The sequence below is a fragment of the Eufriesea mexicana genome, unplaced genomic scaffold, assembly GCF_001483705.2.
Source record: "Eufriesea mexicana isolate 0111107269 unplaced genomic scaffold, ASM148370v2 scaffold124, whole genome shotgun sequence".
NCBI lineage: Eukaryota > Metazoa > Arthropoda > Insecta > Hymenoptera > Apidae > Eufriesea > Eufriesea mexicana.
Genome location: NW_016908357.1, coordinates 1,934,289 through 1,960,885, shown reverse-complemented (window position 1 = coordinate 1,960,885; position 26,597 = coordinate 1,934,289). Strand labels below are relative to the sequence as shown.

Sequence of the window (26,597 nt, the reverse complement as noted above, 5' to 3'; positions counted from 1 at the left end):
CGAGAAACGTTATCGACTAGGCGGTGTATACGACAGCGGAAGAGGGACGACGCGAGGATCAGGGAAGTTTAGGGCGGCCGCGAGGCAACGAGTGGAGAGAGGAATAAAAGGGAGGAAGAACGGGAAAGTAAAGAGGGTGGAGGGAATACGCTGGGGAGAAGGCGAAAAGGAAGAGAGCTAAAGCTAGTGGCGAAAGAAGTTTCAGCCGTCGCGACTGACAGCGGAAAAATTCATATAGATTTATCCTGGGTAGGGACTACATTCGGGCATTTGTCAATTAGAAAACTGGAGAGGGCAAGAAAATACGAGACGCGTGGAGAATTATTTTTCCAGAGAAATCGATACTGGCAGACCGGTTACAGCGGACAGCGGACGAACAATGGCTCGTCGATGCTGATAAATAGACATAGTTTTGTTGCGTTAAATAGACTGGTTGAACGGTTGCGCGGCTGCCGTTCCGATTCCTCGGTGTTTCAATGGCTTTTCACGCCGGCGTTCCACGCGCCACGAGGAATATTTAACAATCCATAATGGCCGGCACGTTATCGCGACGACGAAAATGGCCAGATACCGGCCGCGCTCGATTCATTCCAGCCTGATAATCGTATCTTGGCATCGATGTTGGTAACAAAACACGGTCACATAATGAGAAAGAAATCCAGTTTCAGCGGAAATTTATCGACAAACGGGCGACGGGGGTGAGGCCGCGTTGCGCAAACGGAAACAAACAGCGGGAAACGGGAATCGACGTTTTTCATTTCCACGGGAAATACGTTACGCCTGTATAACGCGTCGATCGAATTCGTAAACGTATCACGACGCGATTAAATATAACCGTGACGTGGATAAAAGGCAGCGGTCACTATGAATTTACCACCGCGATAACCTTTTTATGCGCGATGATACATCTATCATCGCGATGTCGCGGGATAAACGGAATCCTATACGATCCATAAATTTTTCAACCCTTCTCGTTACCAGCAATTTTAACGCGATAATTTTAATATAATTAATTCATTTAATTTTAATTCGACTCTGATGAGACGAGGATTCGAAGAGAAAGATTTGAGAAAATAGCATAAGCAGAAAAATCGCGACGACGCAATGAACGGGTCTCGAAGGCCAGGGGTGGATTCGATTAAACGAGCGCTCGTTTAATCCCCCGTTTCGTTGAACGTGGCAAGAGTGCCACCGCTGGGAAAGAAAATTCCCAGTTATCGACTCCGACGGCCTCCGACCGAGTTTTGCCGACTTAAAACAGCCACCTGGTAAATTCCCGCATAGAAAGCTGTCTTGCCGACGAGAGAAAAGCTCGGGTCGATAAGAAAAGCAGCACGCTGCCGGGGCTATTCTGAGAGCTCAACCTGAGAATACGCAGCGCTGGAGAACCGAAACGCGCCGGCTAACTTTAGCACGGATTTTCGTGCCGATGCTAGACGCTAATAGGAACATAGAATCGCGATCGGCAATCCGTTCTCACGAGTGCCGCTATTTCTGGACGGCGACTTTTTGTGTCGTCGAAACCTCGTAACCGGTCACCTGCTAACAACACCAGTCCAAATAGGACCAACGTTCTACCTAAAACCACTCGCGTTACGATTCCCGTTCTTTCGCGGAGGAACCTCCTCCGCGAGCACTTGGTCCCTTGTCACGAGACGATACCGAATTAGATAACACCGGTTGGATAACATCTCGACGAGGAGAATCGCGATGGGTTAAGAAATACGGATAGAAAGGCAAAGTTATGACAGCGTTTAGGTATCACCCCTCTACTCGAAACGTTATCCGGATATCGATATTGAAAGGATTTTTCGTTTTTCTCAATTGACAGTACACGTGGATGGAAAGCGAAGCTGCTAGAAGGCAATTCCCTAAAATTTCCCTGGCGCAACTGTATCCGATCATCTGGATTAGCCTTTAATATTGGCCTCGGTGCTTGGCGTGCCGCCAGATTGAATATAATTGATATCGATTCACGGCTGACGTCGTGCATGCCGCTGCATCGTTTTAACTTTAATCGCGATAAACGGGTTGACTTATAATTTCTAATCAGCGTTAAACTCGCCATTGTACCGCAGTGTCGGGAACGATCTACCTCTGCGACGACGGGAACGCGAGCGTGATCGTTTTGCGATCCTCGAGCTGCAATGGGACGCATGAAAAAGGGAAAACGAAGATTCCGCGTTGCGATCGAAGCTCGTGGAAACTGGATATCCGGGGAAAAACGTTTGGAAAATTTGATCGCGTCGAAGATATTCGATTTCGAGGCACTCGGCCGGTGACGATGCGTCTAAATTTATCAAACCGCGTTGACGCGTTAATAAATAAATCATAGATCACGGGGCAACGAAGAGACACGGATATTCCTATGCCTTCTAAATCGGGAACGATAATTAAAGCAGCGGAAAAGTAACAATGGCCAGGCCGATGGTCCACTTTCACCGCTCGTCATTGATTTTCGATGCGGTACAGTGAGGGGAAATTGAATAGGAATTTCCATCGATCTCCGGTGCAACGACAAAATGCATATTAATGCCGGCGTTAAACAGAAGGCTTTATTAAATGGCGCTCGTTACGCCCCGGTCTCGTCAATCCCCAGTTACAAAACGGACAATTGGAAATTAGAAATCAAATCCGGCATTGTCGCGGGTAATTTAGAGTGAACGACATTCGACCAGGGAATTCTGGTCTGCCGTTGACAACGACTTCGGCTGGGGAATTTAATAACGACTGATGAACCAAATCGAAAGCTTCCTTCCTATCGTATCGGAAACGTTTTCATCCTCGTCACCGCGATATCGTCGAGAGTCGTATCCCCCCAGTTTCCCCACTCCTCGTGCCCCTCGAATTCCACGGTTTATTTAAAAGCGTAGAAACGAAGATCTTCGAAACGAAGAATGAATGAAGGATCCACCGAGAAAGACGATTCCAAAGATACGTTAAATTTACATCAAGGTCTCTTTTGTCTCCTCTCGCTCGAACGTCCACGAAGCCGAGGGTATCTCCGTCTCTGCCGCCCGTGCTCTTCGTCTCGCAATCGAAAACGAATTTTCGTCTCCGTGGCCAGCGGTCGTTCAGTCGGAAATCCTTCTCTAACACGCGCGAGTCCGTCCACGAACACGCACGCGTGCGTGAATTCTAAAAGTCTCGCTGTATTTCTTGCGTGAATCTTTCGTCGAAAACGTACCGCCGGAAATCGAAGGTCTCCGTCTAAGTATAGCACCCGCTTCGCTAGCGTAAGTCTGGCCACTGACGTCGAAAAGTGTCAGTATACCCTGGACCGACCGATTCCAGTAGCACACGCCGATCCGTGTCTCAGTATCTCGTGAACCGATCGTGCAACTTCACCTTCCGTTTTGTCTCTCTACTACCCCCCACGGTGCCCTGTATTTCCGCGGCAAGAGAAATCGGGTTTCGCCGCGAGTTCATGAATGGATCGATAAGCGTGTCGTCGCCAGTGTGCCGCCGCGTGTGAATACACCATTTTGTGCACGTTTTTTAAACTTCCTCCGTTCTTCGCGAAGGAGGAAAATCTCCGAGGAAAGTTTCTTTCACCGGGAACGGAGTTTCGCCGATAACAAGGACGATCCTATTTTTTCTTATTCCTTCCTTCCCCGTTCCTTCCTTCCGTCTCCCTTCGTCCCTTTTCCTCTTCCGCCGAGAGAAAGGGACTCGGATTTGTTTTATGCCGACGCTTTGAAGTTTCGTGCAAAGACGGAGAGACGGAGAGAGAGACAGAAATAGAGAGAGATAGAGTTTAACGTATAATACTCTGGGTACGTATACGTATATGAGCGAATATGAAATAAACCGAATACTCCCGTTGCTACGGATTCCGCGTGTTTGTCGTAAAACTACGCTTCCGGCTCGAGCAAACAGGCCGTAATGAAAATATCGTTGGGAAAATGGTCGCGTGTTCTCGCGAAATGAAAATCGAAACCACATACGTAACCGACGAGACGGTAGACGAGGAATTTTCGAGCGCACGCAGGTGCTCGCGTCGTCAGTATCGATAATTAGCAACGCGTCCTTTGTTTTCGGTCGAGCATGTTTTCCTCGTCACGATTTCGAAAGAATCTCGCGGAGCATCTCGGTTGACAAACAACGCATGCACAGGAATCGAAGAGACCGTGAAAATAAAGCAGAAATATCGCGTTTCGCGTGTACTTGGCGCGCCAGGCCAAGCGGATCGGGCAAACGCACCGAGTAAGCGGGAATTTGGATCGTGTGGCCGAAGCGAGTTGAAACGACGCCCACAATTTTCGGCGAGATTCGGGCAGACAAAGGAAAAGGCTGAATCAGCTCGCGACGCCATTCGATTACTTGGCGCGAAAATAATAACGCGCCACGTGCATCTGCGTCTTTCGACGACGCGTCACCGACCAGAATCCGAGCGACTGCTTGGACTTTGCGCCTGCTTTCTCCTAAAAAAGAATTTCCCCAACCTCGGAGGGAAACGCTGGGAATGGTAAAAGAAGAAAGCAGACCGCGATATTCGCCGTTGGCCGACGTCGCTTTTCTGATCTTCGAAGATACGCAGATCCATTCATCCTTTGTCTCCCCCTTCTCGGAACGACGCTGTTTTTCAGCGAATTCTCCCCTGAGCGAGCCCGGTTCTCGCGCTTTGTTACCTCGCAAACAAATACGAGTGCCAAAAATATCTTTGGATCGCGATCGCTGATTCCAAGCAACCGAAGAAATATTTACGAGAAGCAACAACGCAGCCAGAGACGGAACAGTGTAATCTATTGGACCGCGGGGGAGACGGGATAATGGAGGAGAGGAGACGCGCACCGTGACAGGGCTGGTATCAAAATAAAGGGAAATCCACGGAAGCCGGCTAAGTCACGAAGCTTCCGGCTAGGTGTCAGGATTAACATTCCACTTGCCGCTGGCTCCGCCATCCAGAAAGTTGCTAATACAATAGCACCTAGTCGCCTGTTGCACCCTAGAATTCGCCTTAAGATCAACAAGTGGTTCGCCTAAGAGTAACAATGCTTTCTAATGTGCCCGCTTGTTTCCAGCGCCGCGACTTCTGCTTCGCTTCTGCTCTAGAGCTGATTGGTCCTTGGCACGGCCTTCGACGTCTAGCTACGTATCCCGATGTTGCGAAAGCCGGAATGGATTTGGCTCCGACAGCCGGCTACGCGTCTGAGGGAACGCTTTGAAATAATCTCTGATACTTCGTCGCGGATGTACGCGCGTGTACAGGCGGATTTTAAATTTAACCCACCCGCGTTTCATCGACGTTTTTCGGCAGCCGATTGGAGGACGAGCCAGAATCGCGGGAGAAAATTATCGCGAGCATGCCCGGCTCGGTTTACGAGCATGAAAGAGAAATTCCGAGGGAGAGAAAGAGAGGGAGGAAAAAGGAGGAAAAAGAAAGACCATTGAGATATAATGGGCGGGAAGTAATAGAAGCAGACTCGAAGTAGACCCCGGATAATTTTAGACGAAGGTAATGGAAAAGACGCGTTATTAATGGGACGTCGATAGACAAATGTCACGAGTGAGAATAGACGAGTATTAATAAAACGCGCGTTATTGAAAAATCCGTGGGCCAGGCGTTATTTTGCTTGGCTCGAGAGCCGCGATTACGCGGTGGATCCGCGTGGAAAGGAAAGACGCGGTGTGGTGCTGGCGGCGAAGATGCAAAGTTTCGTATTTTCCAGCGATCAAAGTGGAGCACTTTCGATAATTCGCTGGCCACTTTGGAAACTGTGCCGCGGTGCCGAACATAAATCGGGGGAGGAATTTTGAAACGGTCCGATAAACGAGAATACGAAACGGTGGCGTGGCTGCCAAGCCACTCGTCTAATTGCAAGACCGAGTCGTTCAGGCCAATTTGCAGCGCGCGAAGTTCACAGGGACACCCTCCGAGTTCACCCATCTCTCGGGCAACAACTTCGCCTCGGCGATACATACACACTGGGTCTCGAAATAGAAGAGCAATGACACTTCTGAAAGAACTTGACATTGCCTTGTTGGCCGCGCGCGCGTATCATTGTCCGCGTATCGCCGGGCTTTCGTGGCAGAAGCACGGTTCTCCGGGAAATATCAAACTCGGAGGATGAACGGGAGAAGACGCGGCGAAGGTTTTTCTCGTACGCCAGATATTCGTGGAAACGCGAAGGGGAAATACCACCGCGGAAAATATAATATCTCTCGGCGGAGGAGCGACACGATGAATAACGACTTGGCACAATACAGATCTCGAATCGCAACAGGCCACGTATCACGCGTTTCAACTATTTATTAGCTATGACGGGGACGACTTCGTATTTCGAGGAGTGGCGTAAGGTTCGCGGATGTTTTACAGGAAATTGGTCAAACCTGTGACGCGGGCCGACTAAAATGAATTTCTTTTAATACGTCCACCACGAGTCCCTGTGGTCCCTGTGCGTTTCCGTTCATTTTCGCGCGTTGAAGAATAGAGGGAGAGGGAGAGACGAGAGAAACTAGGAGAAATAACCAGTGTCGTTTTGCGTTTCGCAGGCATGGAGCAGTTCGAGCAACTGCTAACGTGCGCGATATGCCTGGACCGATACAGGAACCCGAAGCTACTGCCATGCCAGCACAGCTTCTGCATGGAACCGTGCATGGATGGCCTCGTTGACTACGTGCGTCGACAAGTGAAATGTCCAGAATGCCGCGCGGAACATCGCATCCCCTACCAGGTGAGCAATCAATCTCGGGAACGTTAACGGGCAAAGTTTCCGCTGATTACGCACCACTGTCGAGAATATCGCGATTCCCCGTGCTCTTAAAAACTTATTACTTCCTCGCCGTTTCCGCTGCCAACAATCTCCAGCCGCGAGTCTTCCAGCTTCTTCGCGAGTTTACGGGAACAAAAGCAATTACGAAAGGTTGCGTTATGGTTCCCCTTCGTCTCGATACCGAGGAAGAACGAAAGCTCGATCGATTTCGAGAATTAAAATTCGTTGTCTCGACATCGAACGAGCTTTTGACATCGATACGCTAAACCCAGCGCAGTCTAAATAATCAATTTAAAAATTTCCTTTGAAAATTTCGTACTCGTGCATAATGCGCATCCTCGTGTTTACTCGAAGAGCCAATTGGCAGTGGCGAATATCCTTCGCAAAATTGGATAAGCCTCGAGTGTTCTCCAATATGGCGGCGTAACCGATCGTTCGATGTCAAACGTAACTCGGTTGTTCTTGGTTAAGAGTGAAGGAAAAATGACAAAGGGGAGATAAAAGGAGGTAAAAGGGAAGAAACAAGGAAGAGAAATGGAGGACGAGGCTGAAACGAAGAAACGCGATGGAGACGAGACCCGTATGAAATTCAATTTCAGGTAAAAGCCACGTGCTCGCGTCCCCGTGATCAAAGTTATCCCCCTGTTTGGAATTTCTTTCGTTTCATTGCGAACGGGAGTCATGGTTATTCGATGAAGGGAACCGTGGAGAGGTTTTAACTCGCGTCGTGTTTTCGCCAGGGTGTGCAGGCCTTCCCGACCAACGTGACCCTGCAGCGATTCCTGGAATTGCACATCGAGATCACCGGGGAGCTGCCGGACCCGACCAGCGGCCAGACAATGGAACGTTGCGGCGTCTGTTCGGAAAAAAGCTACTGCTCCCTCTGCGTCCACTGTGAGAAGAAGTGCTGTCCCGAATGCAAGGACGCTCACATGGACATCCTCAGGCGCGAAATTACGCGTATCAATTCCCAGGTAAGCCGCCATTTCCGCGCGATCCCGTGAAAATCCTCTCGAGAATGCGTTACGTCCACGTGCGACTCGACGACCAAGAAATTACGCGATACCCAACTCTTTTTCCGATGAAAATCTATTTTCGCTCGCGATGCTAACCTCGCAGAGGACGAACAGACTTTCTCCTCGAACATAAGAAGGAAAAAGAAGAAAATATCGAAGAAGAAGTCGACGCGAAGATATCGACTCGCCACCAAGGCGAGAGAACCGATTTCAGGATCGAACACCCTCGAATATTTTCGTCTTCGATTTTTACCAATTCCCTCGTTCCACTTTTCCTGCGATTAAAAATTCTCCGGGATCAAGGGAAATCCGAATCGAGGTGGAATAATCGGTGATTCGCGAGGATTACGAACAACCTCGGTGAAGTAGATTCGAGAGCGATTGGTAGTCCATTAAGAATTCGGAGGAATCGAAGGGATCGAAGGGATCGGACCGACGTAAACCCGACCTGTCTCCAGAAACGTCGAGTCCAACATGGTTCGTGTCTATTTCCGATCGTCTTTGGATCGAGGATATTGCTGGTCGACGAGAGGGATAAGAAAGAAAGCGTGGCAGTGTTTGAAATTCCAGTTCGACTACATTTTCACTGGCCATTCGCAAAACGTGCCGGATCGTACGTTCCTCGCGCGCGACTCCCATTTGCTCCCCTATCGACCAGCTACGCGGACTGATTTTACGACGATTCCAAATTTTCCCTCCCTTTCCGACCATCTCCGTGCGTTTGCTAAAATCAACGGCATAAACTGTCGAAAGAGAAGCGAAAAACAAAGAGGAAGAACGATGACGCGAAAAATGAGTGACGTCAAGATGTCGTCGTGATTATTTTAAAATGGAAAGAAAAATTAAGAATGTACCTGAACGGGTGGTGACACATTGTCCGCGAATTCGCCCGCAACATTGCCAGGGGGATAGTAAACGCAGACAAAATAAATTTTTCCGTTCGCATCGCTGGCCATTCCGAGACCTATCAATTCCGTTCCTTTCCATACTAGCTGAGTGAAATGGCGCACGCTCTCCAAACCTTTCACGTCGTCATCCTTGTATCTGAAGTACTTGCCCTCTCTGTACCTGGGGAGTCATTAAATTCGACCAATTACAGGCTACCTGTTCGAAATTCCACTTTTACGATCGTAAATATACGAAATATCGACGCGACTGTTTGAAAATCCTTATCGACTAGTACGAATGATTCCGCGACGTGTTCTCAGTTGAAATTGGACCGAGAAAAATGAAAATTTCCGAAGAAGGACGTTTTCGAATACTGACCAGGATTCCAGTGGTTCCCTCGGCTTGATTTCAGCCGGCACGTCTCTCCAGAAGCTCGCGTATATATTTTCACCGTAATTCGGATCCGATCTGTACTCGAGGACGCCCTTTCTCGCCAATACGTCCGCCCACTCTTGCGCTGGCTCGTTCAACTTGAAAAGAATTTCGATCGTTAACGCGGAATCGCGTTGGAAATGCCCTCGGATCGCATTGTTAATACGGTAACGTCGCAACGCGGTGGAAATTTACTACGGTCGGATCTCGCGATGCTGTCGCGTTAATAAAAATGTACAGAGGCGGTTCGCTGAGAAATGGCCGCGTTCAATATTTCATGCAACCCCGTTGAGTAAACGAGCGCACCGCGGGAAGAATATTTCTCGGAGAAATAAGGGAAAACCCTTGTATACCCGATCATCGATTCGTAATGGAGGTGAACCATGAATAGCTCGGTAGTCATTGTGCAAGCTCAGGAAATCTTCGACGAAATTCGACGGGAAATTCCTAGAACAGAGAAAACGCAAGGGTTATTCCCCGTCCTGTTCGCGGTGTAACGAGGGCTTCAAACAGAATCCGTTGCTCACTCCATTTTTAATTTAAACTCTTTCACGTGCCGGAAGACATGTTGATCAATGTTTGATATCGCGTTGAAAATGTGGCGGTCGCACTTGCCTGCATTTCTTGCGGAATTTCGAACCGACCGCTTTCGAATCGCGGTTACATATTTGCGGTCGAGGGTGCTCGAAACGGGTTTAGGTTATCGGGAACCTGACGGACGAGCAACAATCGCGAAACGAAACGTTCCTCCGCGCTGCTAATTTCACGACGGATCGCGTTATCGTTCGAGGAACGACACTCCGGCACCCTTCGCTCGGCTTCCCCCCGGTCGAATGACGACGGTCGAGCAACGAGGCTGGACGTAATTACGCCGGTCTTGAAATTCGAAATAGACCCCGGAAATATCGAAATCGAGTTGCGTATCGAGCGACTCGATCCGACCGGGACGAATACCGCGAATTCAGGTCAACATAACCGCGTACGTGCAACTACGCGCTATGTATGTGCAATCCAAAAATAACCGGCCGTTATATTTGCTCGCCCCTAATGTATTCAAAACAAACGCTTCCCTTTCGCGATGAGAATTCCGCTTGGAAGCAAAATGCGAAACGCCACACCGAACGCACCCCTCGATTAGCATCGCGGGGAGAACCCACGCGAGTGTCCCGCGTAGTCCTTTCCGAAAGTTTGGGAATCCTTTGACGGTTTGCCAGGCCGAGAGAAGGGTTAGAAAGGGGTGCGAGAACGAGAGGAGAGTTGAAAGAAAATTCGACGCGTTTTCCCAGCGATTTTGATCGATTCAATGGAAACCCTGTTTGCAGATTCGCAGGGGACTGCACAGGTTGCAGGACGCGCTGGCTTTGGTGGAGAAAAACACGTTGGGTCTGCAAACAAACTGCGCCTCGGTCGCGGAAGAGGTGGACGAGATTTATCGGAGGCTGAGCAAGGCTTTGAAAGACCGTACGGAACATCTGCGTAACGAGGTCGATCGATACCTGAGCACCGAGCTCAGAGGGTTGATTCAGCTCAAAGAGAATCTCGAATTGGAAATCGCGAATATCCAGAGCAACTGCGATTTGGCGGAGGCTCACATCAATGAAAACGTGCCATGGGACGATTCGGAACTCCTCGACACAAAAGAGCTCTTCCTGCGTACGGTGGAATTCATCAGGTTTGTCACGCAAATCTAAACCGTTTTTTTCACCAACCACCGAGCTTTCGTCGGACTCGTGCGAGATTAGGGTAGCGGAGAGCCCGGCTACCGTGTCGGTGGTTGCATCCACCGTCATATCTCCTCGTGCGAATTCCTCCGATTCGGTAAACCGAATATATTTAATCCCGTAATTCCTAACGAACCACCCCTCGGCTAAATTGCGTCTTCCACTGCCCCGGCTATGAAAAGGAAATGCCTCGCTACGCCTGCCTCCTTGTAAACTAGTTTCGCGAGAATTCAGATTGAAATTCGTCGAGTCAAAGATGCCGGTTGGTCCCTTTAAGGATTCTTTAAGGATTCTCGGCGAATGACGATTAAATTCGGGCAAACAGAGACACGTTTATTCGGTGAAAATCTCGCGACCATTACGCTTTAATTGCGTCTCGTCGATGCTCGAACGGAGGAAAGAAAAGGCGGAAAGCGATCGAACGATAAGAGCGACTTCAATTTCGCGGAAAGAAAGACTTTGGAATCCGTTTTCCGTCGTCCTTAAACGACGTTAGAACCTGCAAAGGATCCGGGATCCCTAAAAAATTCATTGTAGACTCCACGGGGAATAACGATCCTCTTGAAATATAAAGTACCTTAAATTTGATCCATGGAAAGGCAATTTCCCAGACGCGTATTTCGTTTTTCGTGCTTTATCGAGCGTCAAGTTTAGTGTCAAAGCAGGCCGCGATATCTAAAATTATGGCAGCCTTTTTCGCCCGCGTTTCCCGCAAAAACCCCGCACTGTATCACTCTCTCAACATTCAATTAAGAATCAACAAATTTCGCGCCAGGCCATACGTTTTGTAGATAACCAAAACATTCGACGCCCGATGCTTTCACCCACACGCGTCCCTCTTCCATAAATTTTCATGAAATAAAAGTGCCCGGCCGCGTTATATGGCGCGTGAAACATAATTCAGGCAATGAACGATAAATCATTCTTTTCGTACGCCAACGGGAAACCGGTCTTATCTTCTCCCCTGTCTTTTAATTGTTCTTCATTCCCCGCGCAGTTTTTCATTCTACGGCGGTCGCTGTCTCACTCGCGAATTTTAAAGCCGCTTTAAAGTCGTTTCTACCGAACACGAAGACGTATTTATTAGTTTCCGAACGAGTGTACGCGGGTAAAGACGATCGCGTGTAACGCGAATGCGACCGAAAATATCGGTCAACCGCTTTAAAGACTCCGCATTAAAAATAATCGTTTAACCGCTCGAACCGATTCTCTGGAAACTCCGCGGGTCCCTTGCACGCGACGACGTTCTTTCGATTTTTAACTGGGCAATTTATAGATTAGACAGAGCAATCGAATCCGAATCGGTGTAAGGCCGCCGATGTAACGCCGCGAATCATCCGATTCGACCGGTTCGTTTCCTCGCGAGGCGGAAACGTGGAAACGCGGATACGTTAAGTCGTTCGCTCGTCGGATCGGCGGGAAAACAATGAAAATTGCAATTTTACGGCAAGCACGTGACCCGTTCGTACCGGTTTTTCCAAATTGCTTCTCCGATATTCCACGAAACTTGTCCGCCGCGCGAAGATGGACATGTACTCGAGGCGAGATGCACAGCGGCCACGGAGAACTTTTGCACTCGATCTTCCGCGGCGCATAAGGTAAATGGAAGCTTTCATCCCGAGCTTGTCGAAATTCCGCTTACCCTTCCACTTTAGCCCGCGACACGCCAGCATACTAACCGTCTTTCAGTTTTAAACAGTCATCCCGCTTTGCCCTGTTATTATTCTCGGTGTGGCGGGATTACCGAATGAACGAGGCAGGCGTAGGAAACTCGGGGAAATATTTAGGAGCTCGCCTCTACCCGACGCTCGCGATAAATACGAGGGAAAAGCTGTACGGGGCTGGAGAATAAGGGATCTCTTCGATATAAAATGCAAAGGTTGCATCCTGCGGCTGATGCGCTGCGAGTCTCGAAAAGGTCGCCATTTCTTTCTCCCATTTTTCTCGAAAAACCCGATTTACTTTCTTAATCGGATATAAAAGTCGGTGGATGGACGATATAGGAAAATATGAAAAATTCGAGTGTATACTTGCTCGTGCATACTCGAACCGAGAACGGAAGAACTGGGGGGGTGGTTCGATAAAGATTTCCTTGGCAGAGAAACTGGAAAAGAATGCCTGAAACTTGCGTCGTTAAGGGAAAGTTGGGCTAAATCCCCGGGTGGGCCCGTAATAGCATGACTCGGCGATAAGGGTAAAAAATTTAGTTACAACTCGAGCTAATTTACGATCCCGGTTACAGGAACTTCGAGTACGAGGCCGGGGATTACAGTCGGCGAGTGCGTTTCGTGATGGCACACGATCCGAACCAGCTGGTCCTCCATGTAGCAGGTTACGGCGAACTGAATATTAAGCCAGAAACCGGAAGCGGAGGATTGCTCGGTAGCTCGAGCAGTCTAGCACCTCCCGGAGGATCACCGGGCCTCATGAGAAGCAAAAGCGACCATCGTCTGGCCTCGCAGTACCGGCAGCAAGAGGAAGAGCGACTGGCGAGAAATCGATACGTGCCCGAATACGAGTAATTATCCCATCTACTCTTTACCCTACCCGCTTTATTTATCGTTCCCCCTGTTTCTTCGTGGCAAAAAACCCCGGCCTTTGCTAGCCTAGCTAGCTTCCAGGCCGGCCGTAAAACAGATCCCTCTCGGAGCAGCTTCTTTACATAATGGCCGCGCGATTTTTCTAAACAGAAACCATATACCGAGAAAGGATGCTTTTCGGCGAGCATCCTCGTTAAACCTTTTCTCCGCGTCGCGGTGCACTGGAAACGCGATGCACCGAGGAAAAGAGGGTTGTCGAGTTACGCGAATATTCCCCGACGGGAGGAGATTAGGGGTAGAAGTATCGCGCGGTTATGGCCGTTTCATGCGCCGGAAGACACCGGGGCTTCCGTCCGTGGAGCAGCTCGCGACAGCGGACCACCTAACCCTCGTTTCAGTCGGGGCAGAAGGGAAACTTGGCTTGGGTGCGCTGCGTGATGCTGTCCCCTTTAGAACGTATCCGGATCTTCGAGTGTTCCGGCAGGAACAACGCGGCACGCCGGTGGATCAAAGAAATATCGCTGAATAGAGAGGAACCGGGTTTTCGTCCGATGAAAGGGTGTATCTTTCAGGGAAAATGAAGACGGGTAAAGAAAAGAGGCATCTCGTTGGTAACTAGCTGACCGGTAAAAACCCTGTTTGACCGTGGACGCAGATTACTTTGGAGTATTGCCAAACGGCATCCGTGGTGGGCATACATTTTTCAGGATGTCCCACATATCTATTCTAGCAAATGTTATAAATACACGAGGCTCCTCTGGCTGTATCTTTTTCCTGGCGTGGGCCGGGAACAACTTCCTCGAGGCCGAAATAGGCATGGTCGAGTTTAATTACCGGCCGTTTGCTGTAGTACGCACACCAGCCGTTTTATTAAGTCACCTCGTCAAAATGTAAATGAAAAACCTTTTGATATAATGCTCCGCGTAATAAAGAGTAATTTACCAAGTGCATAAGGTGCATTCGGTGTTCCGTGTCCTCGATGTGCCGGCAGGAACAGGCAATTAAGGACTCTCCGTTGCATGACCATTGTCGCAAATTCGGCAGTTCTCTAGCCGATTATCAGAGGGCAATTATGCGAAGCGGCGACACGCAAATTCGTCCACGATATTCGTGCATCCTTCGAAATTTTTTACGCCAGCTATTTCGTGTTTCTTTCGTTTCGCCCAAGCAACTTGTAAAGAACGACCGGATTTTATTCGGGTTCAGCGGTTATGGTTATAGCTTTATGCGGTAGCGTTAAAAATCCCAAGATCGCTGGCTCGATCGGGCGAGAAATTTGGATCGCGATGGTAGAGAACGGTGTTCCACGTCACATGTCTGTTATGCAACGGGCTAACGATAATTGGAAATTCTCTTCTCGACGATGTTTTCGCGGAGAAATCGGATCGAGTGTCTGGATAAAGAGAGGACCGATTTAACCTTCGCTCGAGCAGACCCCGAATCGTCGATGAAAGCATTAGTTCAAGGAGTCGTGTTAAATAAAACGGAATCGAATCGAACTTCGGATTTCATTTCGGGCTGCCTAATTTTCCGGCCGGGGGATCTTCGAATAATTTCAAGCTCCGTGAACGGAATTAATATTTAGCGGGTTCGACCTGCAAGTGACTGTACGACCGGATTTGAATAAGATCAATTATAATCAGCATACGCGATCTCCTCTTCGTCGCGCGGAGCCAGCCTCGTGTCTGTAAAGCGATAATTAAGCAACACTCGGATAAACCCGATGAATCTATCGCTGTGCACTGCCTTGCAAAGCAGATAACCTAGTTACAGAAAATCACGCGCGAGTAAATGTTTCATTCGGGCCTGAAATTCCATTCGAAGAAGTTAATCGTTGAAAACGAATATATAATGGCTTCTCGATCGACGCGTGAAATTAAAGAGAAATTACTCCCGAACATGGAACACTGGGGTATTAAATTCGAATTCGCGATTTCGTGCTCCTCTCTCTCTCTCTGGCGTATCTTTTATGTATCCAATGTAAATTCGATCCGGATCGTTAGCGTGCACTTACAGAGTTCCTATCCGATGGTTCCGTGACGTATCGGTGATACGTGTCACTCGAGATTGCCACGACGGATGATAGCTGATCTCTATACAGAGGCACGCGCTTTATCGTCGGATTACTCGAGTTCGATCGAAACAGACGTCCAAGTAGGAATTATTGGAGACAGAGAAGATCGTAGAATCTCCGTGTTTCTCTGTCTTATCCTTGAATTATCGAATTAACTCCAACCGCTGGTAGCTAAGGTCTAACGATATTCACCGGAGATTTGTCTACGCTGGAAAGCAGCTTCCTCGGTAAAACTGGAGGAATAAGGTAAGAGTAAGGACAAGGAGATATTAAAGAGAGACAATTATTGTGGTGACAGGTACGACGCGCCAGAGTACGAAGTACCGAGGAACAAATCGAGGTACAGAAGTCGATTCATGCGACATCGGGACGGAGACGATTCCGATGGCGACTCGAGGTCGACCGTTCGGTTCACGTCCACGCCGCAGGAATCCTCGGGACTTCGTGAACGTGTTCTGGACACAGAAGACGCGGCACGTGGGCCACTTTCCGGGATTTTTCGACTCACCGACTCGCCGCGTATCATGAAGAAGCTTCAAGAATACGAGAGAGCCGGGAAAAGGAAGAAGGAGGAACCGGCGATACACCCTGCTCAACAACCTCAACCACCGAAACAACCTCAGGTTAATTGAATAATATTTTCACGTTATAACGAGCAGAATTATCTCGGTACTACGGTGTCTTTCATATTACCTCGTGATTACTGTCTATTGCACGCGACTCGCACAGTTCAATTTAAGAATGCGAGCTTCTATCTACTAGATTTCACACGATTTGCCGAGTTTTAACTGCTGGTTATCGATTCTCGCTCGACTCCCGCCTCTCGAAACATTCTCTGCGTCTTCTATATGCATTCGTTAGGTTTCGCGATTTCCGAGAAAAATTGCTGAACGTAATTAGTTGGTTCGCGAATATGCACCGTCGAGGTGGCGAACGATTTTCGCAAACGGCGAGAAATATCGTCGCGATAGACCGCGAATAAATTCGATTTGTAAATTGAATCGTAGACTCGATTGATTTTTCAGTTCGTAAATTTCACACGGTCGTATTTGTTTTTGACAGTGATTCCGCAGCACAGAATTTTCACACGGATTCCCTTATTATGGCAGGCGAAATAGAGGAATGGATCGTGAGGGGCAGTTCGATGGGCGAGCTCGACGAAAGTAGCTTCGAAATCTCGCGTTATATCGCTTGGATGCGATTCAACGGGAACTAAATTTTTGATCGTTCAATGTACATATGTATACAAGCGTACACACTCGCACGGATAACGTATCGTTCCCTTTATGGACACGAAAAGGGAATAAATCTCGACGAATTTAAAATAATTCAATATTTCATACGGAAAAACAGAAGCAAGCCGCAATATGATATGTATACTTGATCTCGACTCATAAATATGTAAATAATTCGAGGCACGAGTGAATAAATTTAGTTTGTAGTTAGCCGTTGTATTTTTGTACGAAATTCTATTATAATACAAATGAAACATATGAATACACGAATATATTTTGCTCATCAAGAAGAAGTTCATCTATTTCTGTCGCGTTCATTTGCGACAAATCCTCTCTTTGTCCCACAACCACACGTCTATTCATTCGCTGTCACATTTTCATGCGAAATCAGACTAGCATTTTCATGCATCTCGCGTATGTCGCCGTTCATACACACCGAAACACACACACGCCCGGCGCAAAAATGCCAGCCTCGTTCGCTAACGCCTAATCACCCACGAATAATTTATCCACGCATACGTATCGCGTCGCAGAGAGAAAGAAAGAATGGGGAGAAAATGGAAGAAAAGAGAAAATGGAAAAGCGAGAAAGCAAAAGAACGTGCGACGATTCATCGGGAATTTTTCAGCGAGTTGCAGCTACGGCCTCGTTAAATATATCTGTTTATCGCATAGGTACAAGTGAGAAAAGTGCCGACAGCGATGGCGAGGCAGACCAGCGAGGACGACGAGATTTCTAGGATTAAAAAGCAGAACAAAACAGCGGCCACACCTGCGACCGAAACGGTGGAAGAACGACAACCGGCGCCAACACCTGCACCTGTACATCCACCTCCGAGGGAGACACCCTCCGAACGAGAACCGGAGGAACCCGCGCGGAGACCGATGCCCGCGAGGTACGTCTTTAGATCTACCTTTCGTTCCGATAAAATAATCCCCCGTGAGTCCGAGTCTCTCCTCGCAAATGGAATTTCGATTCCACGTCCGTGGCCTTCGATTTCGCCTTACCGACACGATAACCTCGCTACGACAATTTAGGCATCCGTGACTGATAGCCCAACGTACGATCCAATCGAATTCGCTCGCAGTTGTGTTAACATTAAGTCACGAGGATCTCGGTTCGTACGCGTCGCAGTAGTAGTAGCGCGCGTCTAGTCAGACTGATTTACGTCCGTTCGCTAGAGGAACGTTCCAGGTCCTGCAGCTTTCCACTGCGTCTCGAGATACAGCGATACGATTTAATTGGATCGACAGTAGCTTAAGAAAAGTTCCATTCGAAAAACTATTCTACCTTTCGTCGTTTATACGTTTCCGTTTATAGGAAACGCAACGATTCGAGAACGATTCGAGAACGATTCGAAGTGAGACTAAACGATTTCGATGCTCGAAATGTCCATTGTTCCGATAGTAACGCGAAACGGTACGCAAATTTTTCCTTATCGTTCCCGAAAGTTTAAATGGCTGAACAATTTCATCCCGTTTCAGCTCTCTGCTTCTTGTCGATAACGCTAAATATTCTGTCAGGAATTTTAATACGGATTCGTTCGTTGTCGGAAATTATCGCGTCGAGTATTTTAATGAGCGAAAACTCTAATACGCGCAATAGGGGGACGAGGGAGAAACGGTAAAGGGCCTTTGTTAATCCCGGAATTTTGTTCTTTCCCATTTTTTATCTCGTTTTTTTTTTTCTTCTTTTTTTCCTCGTCGACGAACCGGTAATTTTAGCCGATGAATTAACGGAACAGCTCTTTCCGCGCGGAAAATGTTCATATTCGACATACGTTAATACGATACCGATTCGAACAATTGCACGCCCCCTGCCCCACCTCCGCTTTCGCCACTTGCCTGGAAGTTTGCGCGATTTTGGGACACGCGACGATGGAAAATGGACGAATGGCGCGCGGAAAATTCGTTACGCGAGGTCGAACAGCGAGCCAGGACGTATACTAATATCACCGGCACGAATTACGGCGTACGAATGCTCGCTACTCCATCGAGTTTACCGACTCGAGGAAGTCGTTAATTGAAATATCGCTGCTCGCAGGAGAACTTCGACGGATACCCACACTCCTGCGACGAGAAGCGCTTCATCAGACTCGAGCACGGGCTCCGAGAGCTCGGGAGGATCAGGAATCCGCAGCACCGGTGCACCATTCACCGCCGAGGAAATGAAGCAGAAGTACTTGTCGAGGGCACCGGCGTCGAACGCAACATCCACGACCTCGTCGCCGCACAGCGGGACGCCACCGACTGCCAAAGACACCACCGCCAACGCCACCCCCGCGTCCCGATCCTTCCAGAGCCGTTTTTTAGGCACAGGTGAGAGAGTTCGATCGCGATTAGAGAGGCAACCGAACCCGAGTTACACCACGAATACACCCCCGTTAAGACGACCCGAACGTCGCGACGCGTCGTTCGTCTGGAGAATACGCGTTTAACGACCCGAGGTGCAGGATCGTTACAGCGCGCCGTTAACGATTTTACCTCTCTCCAAATGACGTTTCCCGGGAACGTAATTTCGCCTAGAAAGCGGGACGTGTAGAGCGGTTGATATTTATTCGGCCGTGTACCGAATTTTCTCATATATTTCTCTAGGTAACCGCGCAGCCCCACCACCGCCCACGCAACCCCCAGCGGCGCGAGAAGAGACCGCCGTAAAGAAGAAGGAGGAAGAGGAGGAGGAGGACGAGGAAACGAGTAGCTCGTCGGAAGAGACGGAATCCGAGACCGAGGAGGAATCGGAAACCGATGCTCATCCAGCGGGCACGACCACGTCCACGACGCCCTCTACCCCGGCTCAGGATCGTCAGAGGAGCGAGTCCGCGATGGCGAGGACAGACATAGGGCCTCTGCTCGCTAGGAGCGCGGAGGCGAGACGCGGCAGCAAGGAAAACTCACCTACGACCAGGCAAGTATACTTTCTCCCGGATCTTCTAATTCGAGCATTTCTATTAACAAGTAACATCGCGCGAGACGAAATCGCCGGTCTGATCCGCGTAAATTCCACGATTCGATGGCAAATTTTTTAACCAGATCTTTTTTTTCCGTCCGTCACGGCACGAATTTTAAGGGAAGAAGAGATACCGTTATCTCTCCGTCTCTTCGCTTATCTCCGTTGTAACGAATAACGAGGATAATGCGACGACTTTGGGAAATCGGGAATCGATAGCGGGGTTAACGACGTTCACGCGAGAATCGCCCGTAATTTCGACGATTAGTCGCTATCCTTGGTACGATACCGTGCGCCCATTTTTTCAAACGGAGTGAAATTTTGATCAGCCGCGAGAGACGATCATCGAGTACGTCGGGTATGTAAAGTCGAGAGGATCGGTTCGAGAAGGGATTAGAAGCGAAGGGTTGTACTCGCGAAACGCGCCTCGAGCACAAAGGAGATTGAACTGGAATATCGAGAGATGAACTCGTGTCTCAGGTATTCGTCGCCGAGAGGAAGTCCCGCGCATTCGGTGACGAGCCCGACAGCGACGACGACGACGACGACAACGAGCGGCGCCGCGACGTTGACAACGCCGGCCGGCTACACCAGCAGGTTCGTAGCACACGTAGATCACGGTCAGAATCATCAGGCCAGTTCTAATTCCAATAACCCCCACGACCGTAATCGTTTTAGGACGTTTAGTGACGAACACGATGAACCGTCAACCGATCGTGTCGAGGATTACGAAATCGCGGCTAAGAACGCGGATTACGATATTGACGGTGCGAACGGATCGATGGTTAAACCGCAGTCGAACAAACGAACCCACACGGACGATAGTACGGACACCGACGAAACGATCACCTCATCCTCCTCCTCCTCCGCGACTAGAATCGAAAGTCTCGAAGGTAGCGGTAACGATAGTCGAGTAGAGAACGGCAGCGAGGTCCACGAGGACGCGTTAGTGGAAGGTCGTTCGGGGAACGACGTGAACTCTTCGATATCGCTCGGCCAGTCAGCCGTTATCAAAGACACGAGATACCGGGCAAACGAGCATCCGAATTTCGCGGAATCGTTGGGACCGTCGCGAGAAACGGTGGTGAACGGCGACGAGAGGGGAGCCCTGGATGGGACCAACGTGGATGCCAACGGCGTGGAGATTAATTCCGAGAGCGGGTCCGATAGCGAATCCGGGAGCGACACCGAGAGCGTGTCCGAGACGGACGACGAAGAGGACGACGTGTCCAGGGACGAGAATAGTAACATAAAGAATAAAAAGACTGAGAACCCGGAGCAAGGAGACGATCGAGCCGTCGACGGTGAGCGTCGCGATGATTTCAGCGAGGACGAATCGACCGATTCGGAGACCGACGAGCAGACTACCGTTTTAAACGTATCGTCCGACTCTCATTCCGAAAATAATTACAGCGTTCTGGAACGGTACGACGATGGCGGCATGAAGCGACGAAGTTCCTCGATACTGGAGGAGAAAAGTATCGAGGAATTGTTCGACGATAACGGATGGGTGATTACTGATCAGGATCTGCAGGCAGAAAACCCTCAGAGAATCTCCAGAAGTTTCGAGTCGATGGATCGAGAGGACTTGGGCTCGAGTAACGGGAGCGTGGAGTCATCCTCGAACAGGGAGAGACGCAACGGGTCGGACAAGTTGGTCGATACGAAGCAGCCGGTTAACGACACGATCGACAACGAGGGCAAAGACGAAACGGTGGAAGACGAGAAAGCTTCGAGCATGTCGGAGTCGCCCGAGAGTTTGTCGAGGAGTCGAGTGTACAGGCAAAACAGCATCGGGAAGAACGGTTGGCTGGTGTCGGACGAGTCCGAGACCGAGTCGGACCGAGCCATCTCGCCGGTAGAGAGCGAAACGACTCGGGAAACGAGCGGGAAGAACACGACGGAGGCATGGAGGAATATGGCGACGATTACCGAGGACGAGAGGACGAATTGGCCGGTGTCGAGCACGAACGAGAAAGAAAAGGCAGACGCGAAAGACTCGAAGCTAGCCGAGAACGGGTGGAGCGTGGACGAAAAGGGCTGGGTGATACTAAACGAGACGAAGAACGCGTCTGCCGGGAAAGACGTCGAGGGCGAAAGCAAGGACGAGACGAGCACGATTCGTTCCCAAACGACCGACCTCGTGGCGAGACCTAACATTGAGAACGGTGCATTAGTCGCGAACGCTACCCAATCCAAAGAGACCGAAAGTTCCAACGAGCACGAGGACACGCCTGGTGTCGATATCTCTATACCGATGCAAATGGTAACCACCGTTTTCTGTGTGTCCGTACTGTGTTACAGCGTTCTAATCAATCTGTTCCTGTAACCTGTCTACTACACGTGCCCCCATGCCCCTTCTCACCGTATTTACGTTCTCGCCTTCTATTTTGTCGTTGTTCGTCGGTGTTAGTCGTAAAAGACTGCAAAGACTACTCACACGAATACAGACGAGACTGCATATCGCCGATAGGCAGATCCGACGCAGCAGTTTCCTATTTTCTTCTTCGTTATTTCGATCGTTGCTTCTTTCTTCGCGTTCGTCCGTCTCGACACTGTCGTTCCTCGCGTTTCCCACGTGCCCGGGTAAGAGAACTAGTTCGCTCGCGAACCTTCGATTCGAAACATAAACAGAGAAACACGCCTCGCGATAAGAGGCATCGGAATTCCTCGGTCCCTTGCTTCGGGAACGTTCGTTTGCCCGTGTTTTCCTTCCAGTTCGAATAGTTATTCGCTCGCGTCGTCGCGTCTCGCGAAACTGCTGCCCGGAATCTTTCATCCACTAACGTCTTCCAATCGATATCATTGATCGTTCATACGCATCCACCGGTAACTATAGATTCGAGCGAAAAAGAAAAAAAGAAAAAAAAAAAAGAGAAAAAAGGAAAAACCGAAAAGATAAAAGAAACAGAAAGAACAAACGGTAGACGTCACTGATTCGCGTAATTATTGTATGGTGAAAAACTTGCATTTTATATATTGTGATAATCGTACGTACGATCGTAAGCGTAACTTTTTTGTTCCTACGTTGATCACCCGCGATAATTATCCCCGCATTGCTCAATACACGTAGCTTCGTAGACACGAGAGAAAAAAAAAGGAAAAAGAAACATCGCTCTAGTCGACTAAACTAAGCGTAGCACGAGATATACCGTCCTCCTGAAAAGCAGCTTAAGTCCATGCCGAATCGCTTCCGAATCGTTCCCATCGCGACGTGATTGCGCTAATGACACGTCACGCGGTACCATTCGCGTTGACCGCGAGACGAAACGTGGACCGCGTAACGCGTGACGAGCCATTCCCGCTGCACCTTCGCACCTTCGTATCATTTCAAATTTTTGTACTCTTTTTTCCTAGTAAATAGGCTTGCGTCAGTTTGTTGGTGTGGTAAATAAACTGCATTTCTTTGTGATAACTCGTATTATTTATTTCCCTCTCAACTTGTCCTCAGTTCATATAAGTACGTAACAGAAGAGAACGAAAAGAGAGAAATGTCGTGTCCCGCCTGCAAGTCACTACTTTTACCGTCTCTGTTCTTTGTTTCGCTTCCAATTTTATTTTTTTTCTTCTTCTTCTTCTTTTCACCCCAGTTGTTTTCTAAGTATCTTTGTTAGTCTTTTCTTGCCCGTTTATACGTTGCCACCCCCGCCTCCCAAGAGATACGCGAAAAGTATGGAATAAAAGAGAGAACGAAAAAAAAAAAAAAATGCATCTTTATTTATTGCACTAACAGATTGAACGTTCGTCAGAGTCGATCATGTGAAATCCGTTCCTTTCGTTACTCGTTACACGCATCACCCCCCAGCGAGTATTTCCACGAAGGCGCTCAGCTTTTCTTTACATTTAACACACACCCCCCTCGAACTCTGTTGCACCGCAGCAAGATGCACGCACGCTCGTACCACGAATTCACAGCGTACTCGACGAAAATATAGTTCCGAGGAGAAGGTAAAAATCGATCCACGCGTAGGACGAGGCTCGGCCACGATCAAGGTATCACGCGTATACACGTTGCGCGAACTTCTCGATACTTGGAACAACGGCAAAACGGATCAACGAATAAGCTCTCGCTCGCAAACACCTCGATAGATACTTGGGATACTTGGACGGCTCGCCGACGAAACTTGGAAGCTCGCGAAGCTTCCTACTAAATTTCGTTACGTCGCTTTGCTTCCAGTCGCGTTTGACCGGTGGCTATCGGATGACTGTTGGATATCGGTGATCGGGGGACGAGCATCGAATTTCGAACTGCCGGGTATCGGGAGAATGCACGGAAAGATATTAGAAACGGGACTAATGTGACCGTATTGTGCACGATACGGAAAGTCTCGAGGCATGCGGTAAAGAGTTTAAATATAACTCGTTTGTTACTTTAAATATCCGCTACAGCTCAGATAGTCAGTGGGGCTATATCGGTCTGTAGTCTACTTGACTGGAAACACGGATGTTATTCCGATACGTTTTACCGTTGAACGTCCATTAAACGCGGTAGCTCGGAAATCATTTGGAATTTTAAAGCGAACAGAGGAGAATTTCTCGTCGGGACCGTCCCTTTTCGGCGTATCGTTTAAACGTTACGAGTCGGAGGGAACTTTTTGCCTAGCTTCGAGGTACGACCAAGCAGAAGTTTCGAAAATTCGATGCAACTCGAGCATCGCGGCTGCTTCGAGTTTACGAGAAAACTGGAAAAATATAGGTTAGAAGCGGTCTTAAAATTTTACGACTACCGTTTCCAGTAACTCCGGTGTCATGCATATTTATCGCGATATTAAGAAAAGGGACGTTTATCGTGGCCAAGGGTTACTCGAACAGGGTCATGCCTTTGAGGAATGATAAGCAACGAAAAGGTACTCGATGGGGAGAGAAGCAACGCTTTTTCTTTTTTTTCTTTTTTTCTCCAAACGATTGCACTGAAACGACACGCGTACTGAGAAATACCTGATTCCGGTGAAACGGGTATTCGATTAAAAAGAGATTGGAAATTCCTTGCTGCACGCATTCGATGCACGTAGCTCGAACTCTTTTATGCGTTCCGTTGCACCGACAACGCGCGGATTAATTGTTTGATCTCGAGTCGAAAAGCAATAGCGAACTCTATCCTACGCGATACCGGGAACAATCGATTAATCGATTGGAAAAAAGAGAAACGGGAAAGAGAAATCGGTAATTAAAAGTAACGATGCTCCGCTTTCTCCGGAATAAAATTGCTTTCGACGATGCAGGGCCCACGTTTATTCCCCGCGGTGCGCGATTTATGGGGACCGTGATAAAGAACCGACGTATCAAGCATCGTGCTCCAGATTGATATATAACACGGTAGATACGCATCCGTTCTCACTACCCGCACAATATGGACACAGGGCTGATTACGCGTCAGATTTACACCAGGTTGTGACTAATTGCCATGGATCGCGCGATAAAATGGTAACTAACACTTGCACCGATACAATAGTGAGAAAATGTAACGCGACGTATTACGAGGGTAGATCACGTACGTATGATTATTATATCGACGAGTACAGCCAGGATCGTAAGATGGGCTGATACAATGCGAAATCATCGGATCGCAGAAATCGCGTCACTACACGTATCATTCATCAAAGATGTTTCACTGCGACGTTATGTTACTAAATCGTGTAACCGCAAGTTAACAGCTGCAAGATTTTTGGAAGATTCAAGCTTCAGTGTTCTGCTGATCGCTCGAGATAACCAAGTAACCAAAAACCTGTCGATGTCCGCGCGAAGCGACCACTGAACCCGACGAAATACGCGAATCGGTCGCTTGTAACCACGCGAACAACCATCCACGAGTCCCAAATGATCGATAACCCCTGATACGCATAGACCTATCGACGGCCTACGATGTTTTCTCCACTTTAATCCACCGAGTAACTGGCTTTCCTCGGATTAACAAGAATCTGAACGAGCCAACCTTCGTTCCGCAATGTTGCAGGTTCCTAAACAAGAGCAGGAGCCAGGCGGCGATGATGGCGAGCCGGGAACGGGAACGGGAGCGCGAAAGAGAACGAGAACGCGAACGGGAGCGAGAAAGGGAACGCGAAAGAGAAAGAGAACGGGAGAGAGAACGCGAGCGAGACATGGACACGGAGGTCGATTCGCCCCTGTCGACGAGGTCACGGTATGCCGCGTTGAAGGAAAGAAGACAACGCCTGGCCCGGTCCAGAAGCTCGCACAACTTCGGCGGCGATGACCTCGACCTAGACGAGGAGCCACCCTCTCCGACTACCCAGTCGCCGAACGCTTACTTGGCAGCCAAGTACGGAGCCGGCTCTGAACTGGCCAGAAGTCGGAGTACTCATGCTCTAAAGTCGAGAGAACCGAGTCCAGAACGAGACAGAGTAGGTACCGAGAAGGATGGCGCCGCCTTGAGTTCCTGGGCGCGGTACTTGAAGAACAAGTACGGCAATCGTACCACCAAAGACAAGGAGCCTTCGTCCTCTGCCTCGACGATTCCGTCATCGAGGTGAGAAGTCAACGAAACGAGTATCTCTTCTCGGATACGAAACGTCGAATTTCTTTTTACAGTGGTAGCGCAACCTCGAGGAGGTTATCCCTCGGACTACCTCTCAGGCACGGTGGTCAAACATCCTTCGAATCCTCTGACGACGACCAAAAAAACCCGTCAGGCTCCCCCACGTCCCCTACAGCAGCTCCCGTTATACCCGCGGCAGCAGGTTCCTCCACTAGGTGAGTTTCTTGATCGATGATAACGATGCTAAACTAAATCCGTGAGTAAACGATGCGATTGTTTAAATGCGACAGTAATGGCCGGAGGAGTCACTACTTGCTGAAGCGGCGGCAGCTGTTTAAGTTCGGGATGCGGGGGAGCGAAGCCGGATGCTTTACCTGGCCGAGAGGCCTCGCGGTTGGCCCTGACAATTTCATCGTCGTGGCTGACAGCTCTAACCATCGTGTTCAAGTAACTGATTTTCTCACGGATCTCACGAATTTTTCAAAGATTAGCACAGTCGCGGGAGGATGAATAATTTCGCGTTGAAATTTTCA

At 49.0% G+C, this 26,597-nt stretch overlaps 1 protein-coding gene across 6 annotated transcripts in view; it reads left to right on the top strand.

Moving 5' to 3' along the window:
• The window catches only part of tn (tripartite motif containing protein thin), a 44,544-nt gene that overhangs the window by 15,667 nt on the left and 2,280 nt on the right, over nucleotides 1-26,597 (top strand). For 4 of the 6 annotated variants that reach the window (XM_017911191.1, XM_017911194.1, XM_017911193.1 and 1 more), the window contains exons 3-13: nucleotides 6,496-6,677; nucleotides 7,457-7,690; nucleotides 10,375-10,724; nucleotides 13,016-13,291; nucleotides 15,686-16,010; nucleotides 17,297-17,517; nucleotides 18,666-18,940; nucleotides 19,217-19,529; nucleotides 20,052-20,168; nucleotides 20,250-21,837; nucleotides 25,525-25,865. In XM_017911191.1, coding sequence (XP_017766680.1) covers nucleotides 6,498-6,677; nucleotides 7,457-7,690; nucleotides 10,375-10,724; nucleotides 13,016-13,291; nucleotides 15,686-16,010; nucleotides 17,297-17,517; nucleotides 18,666-18,940; nucleotides 19,217-19,529; nucleotides 20,052-20,168; nucleotides 20,250-21,837; nucleotides 25,525-25,782 — 4,137 coding nt within the window. In that variant the 5' untranslated portion in view covers nucleotides 6,496-6,497 and the 3' untranslated portion in view covers nucleotides 25,783-25,865. Of the gene's footprint in view, nucleotides 1-3,075; nucleotides 3,777-6,495; nucleotides 6,678-7,456; nucleotides 7,691-10,374; nucleotides 10,725-13,015; nucleotides 13,292-15,685; nucleotides 16,011-17,296; nucleotides 17,518-18,665; nucleotides 18,941-19,216; nucleotides 19,530-20,051; nucleotides 20,169-20,249; nucleotides 21,838-25,524; nucleotides 26,056-26,117; nucleotides 26,280-26,354; nucleotides 26,512-26,597 lie in introns of those variants that run through there. The other 2 variants (XM_017911197.1, XM_017911196.1) reach the window with 2 other exon arrangements.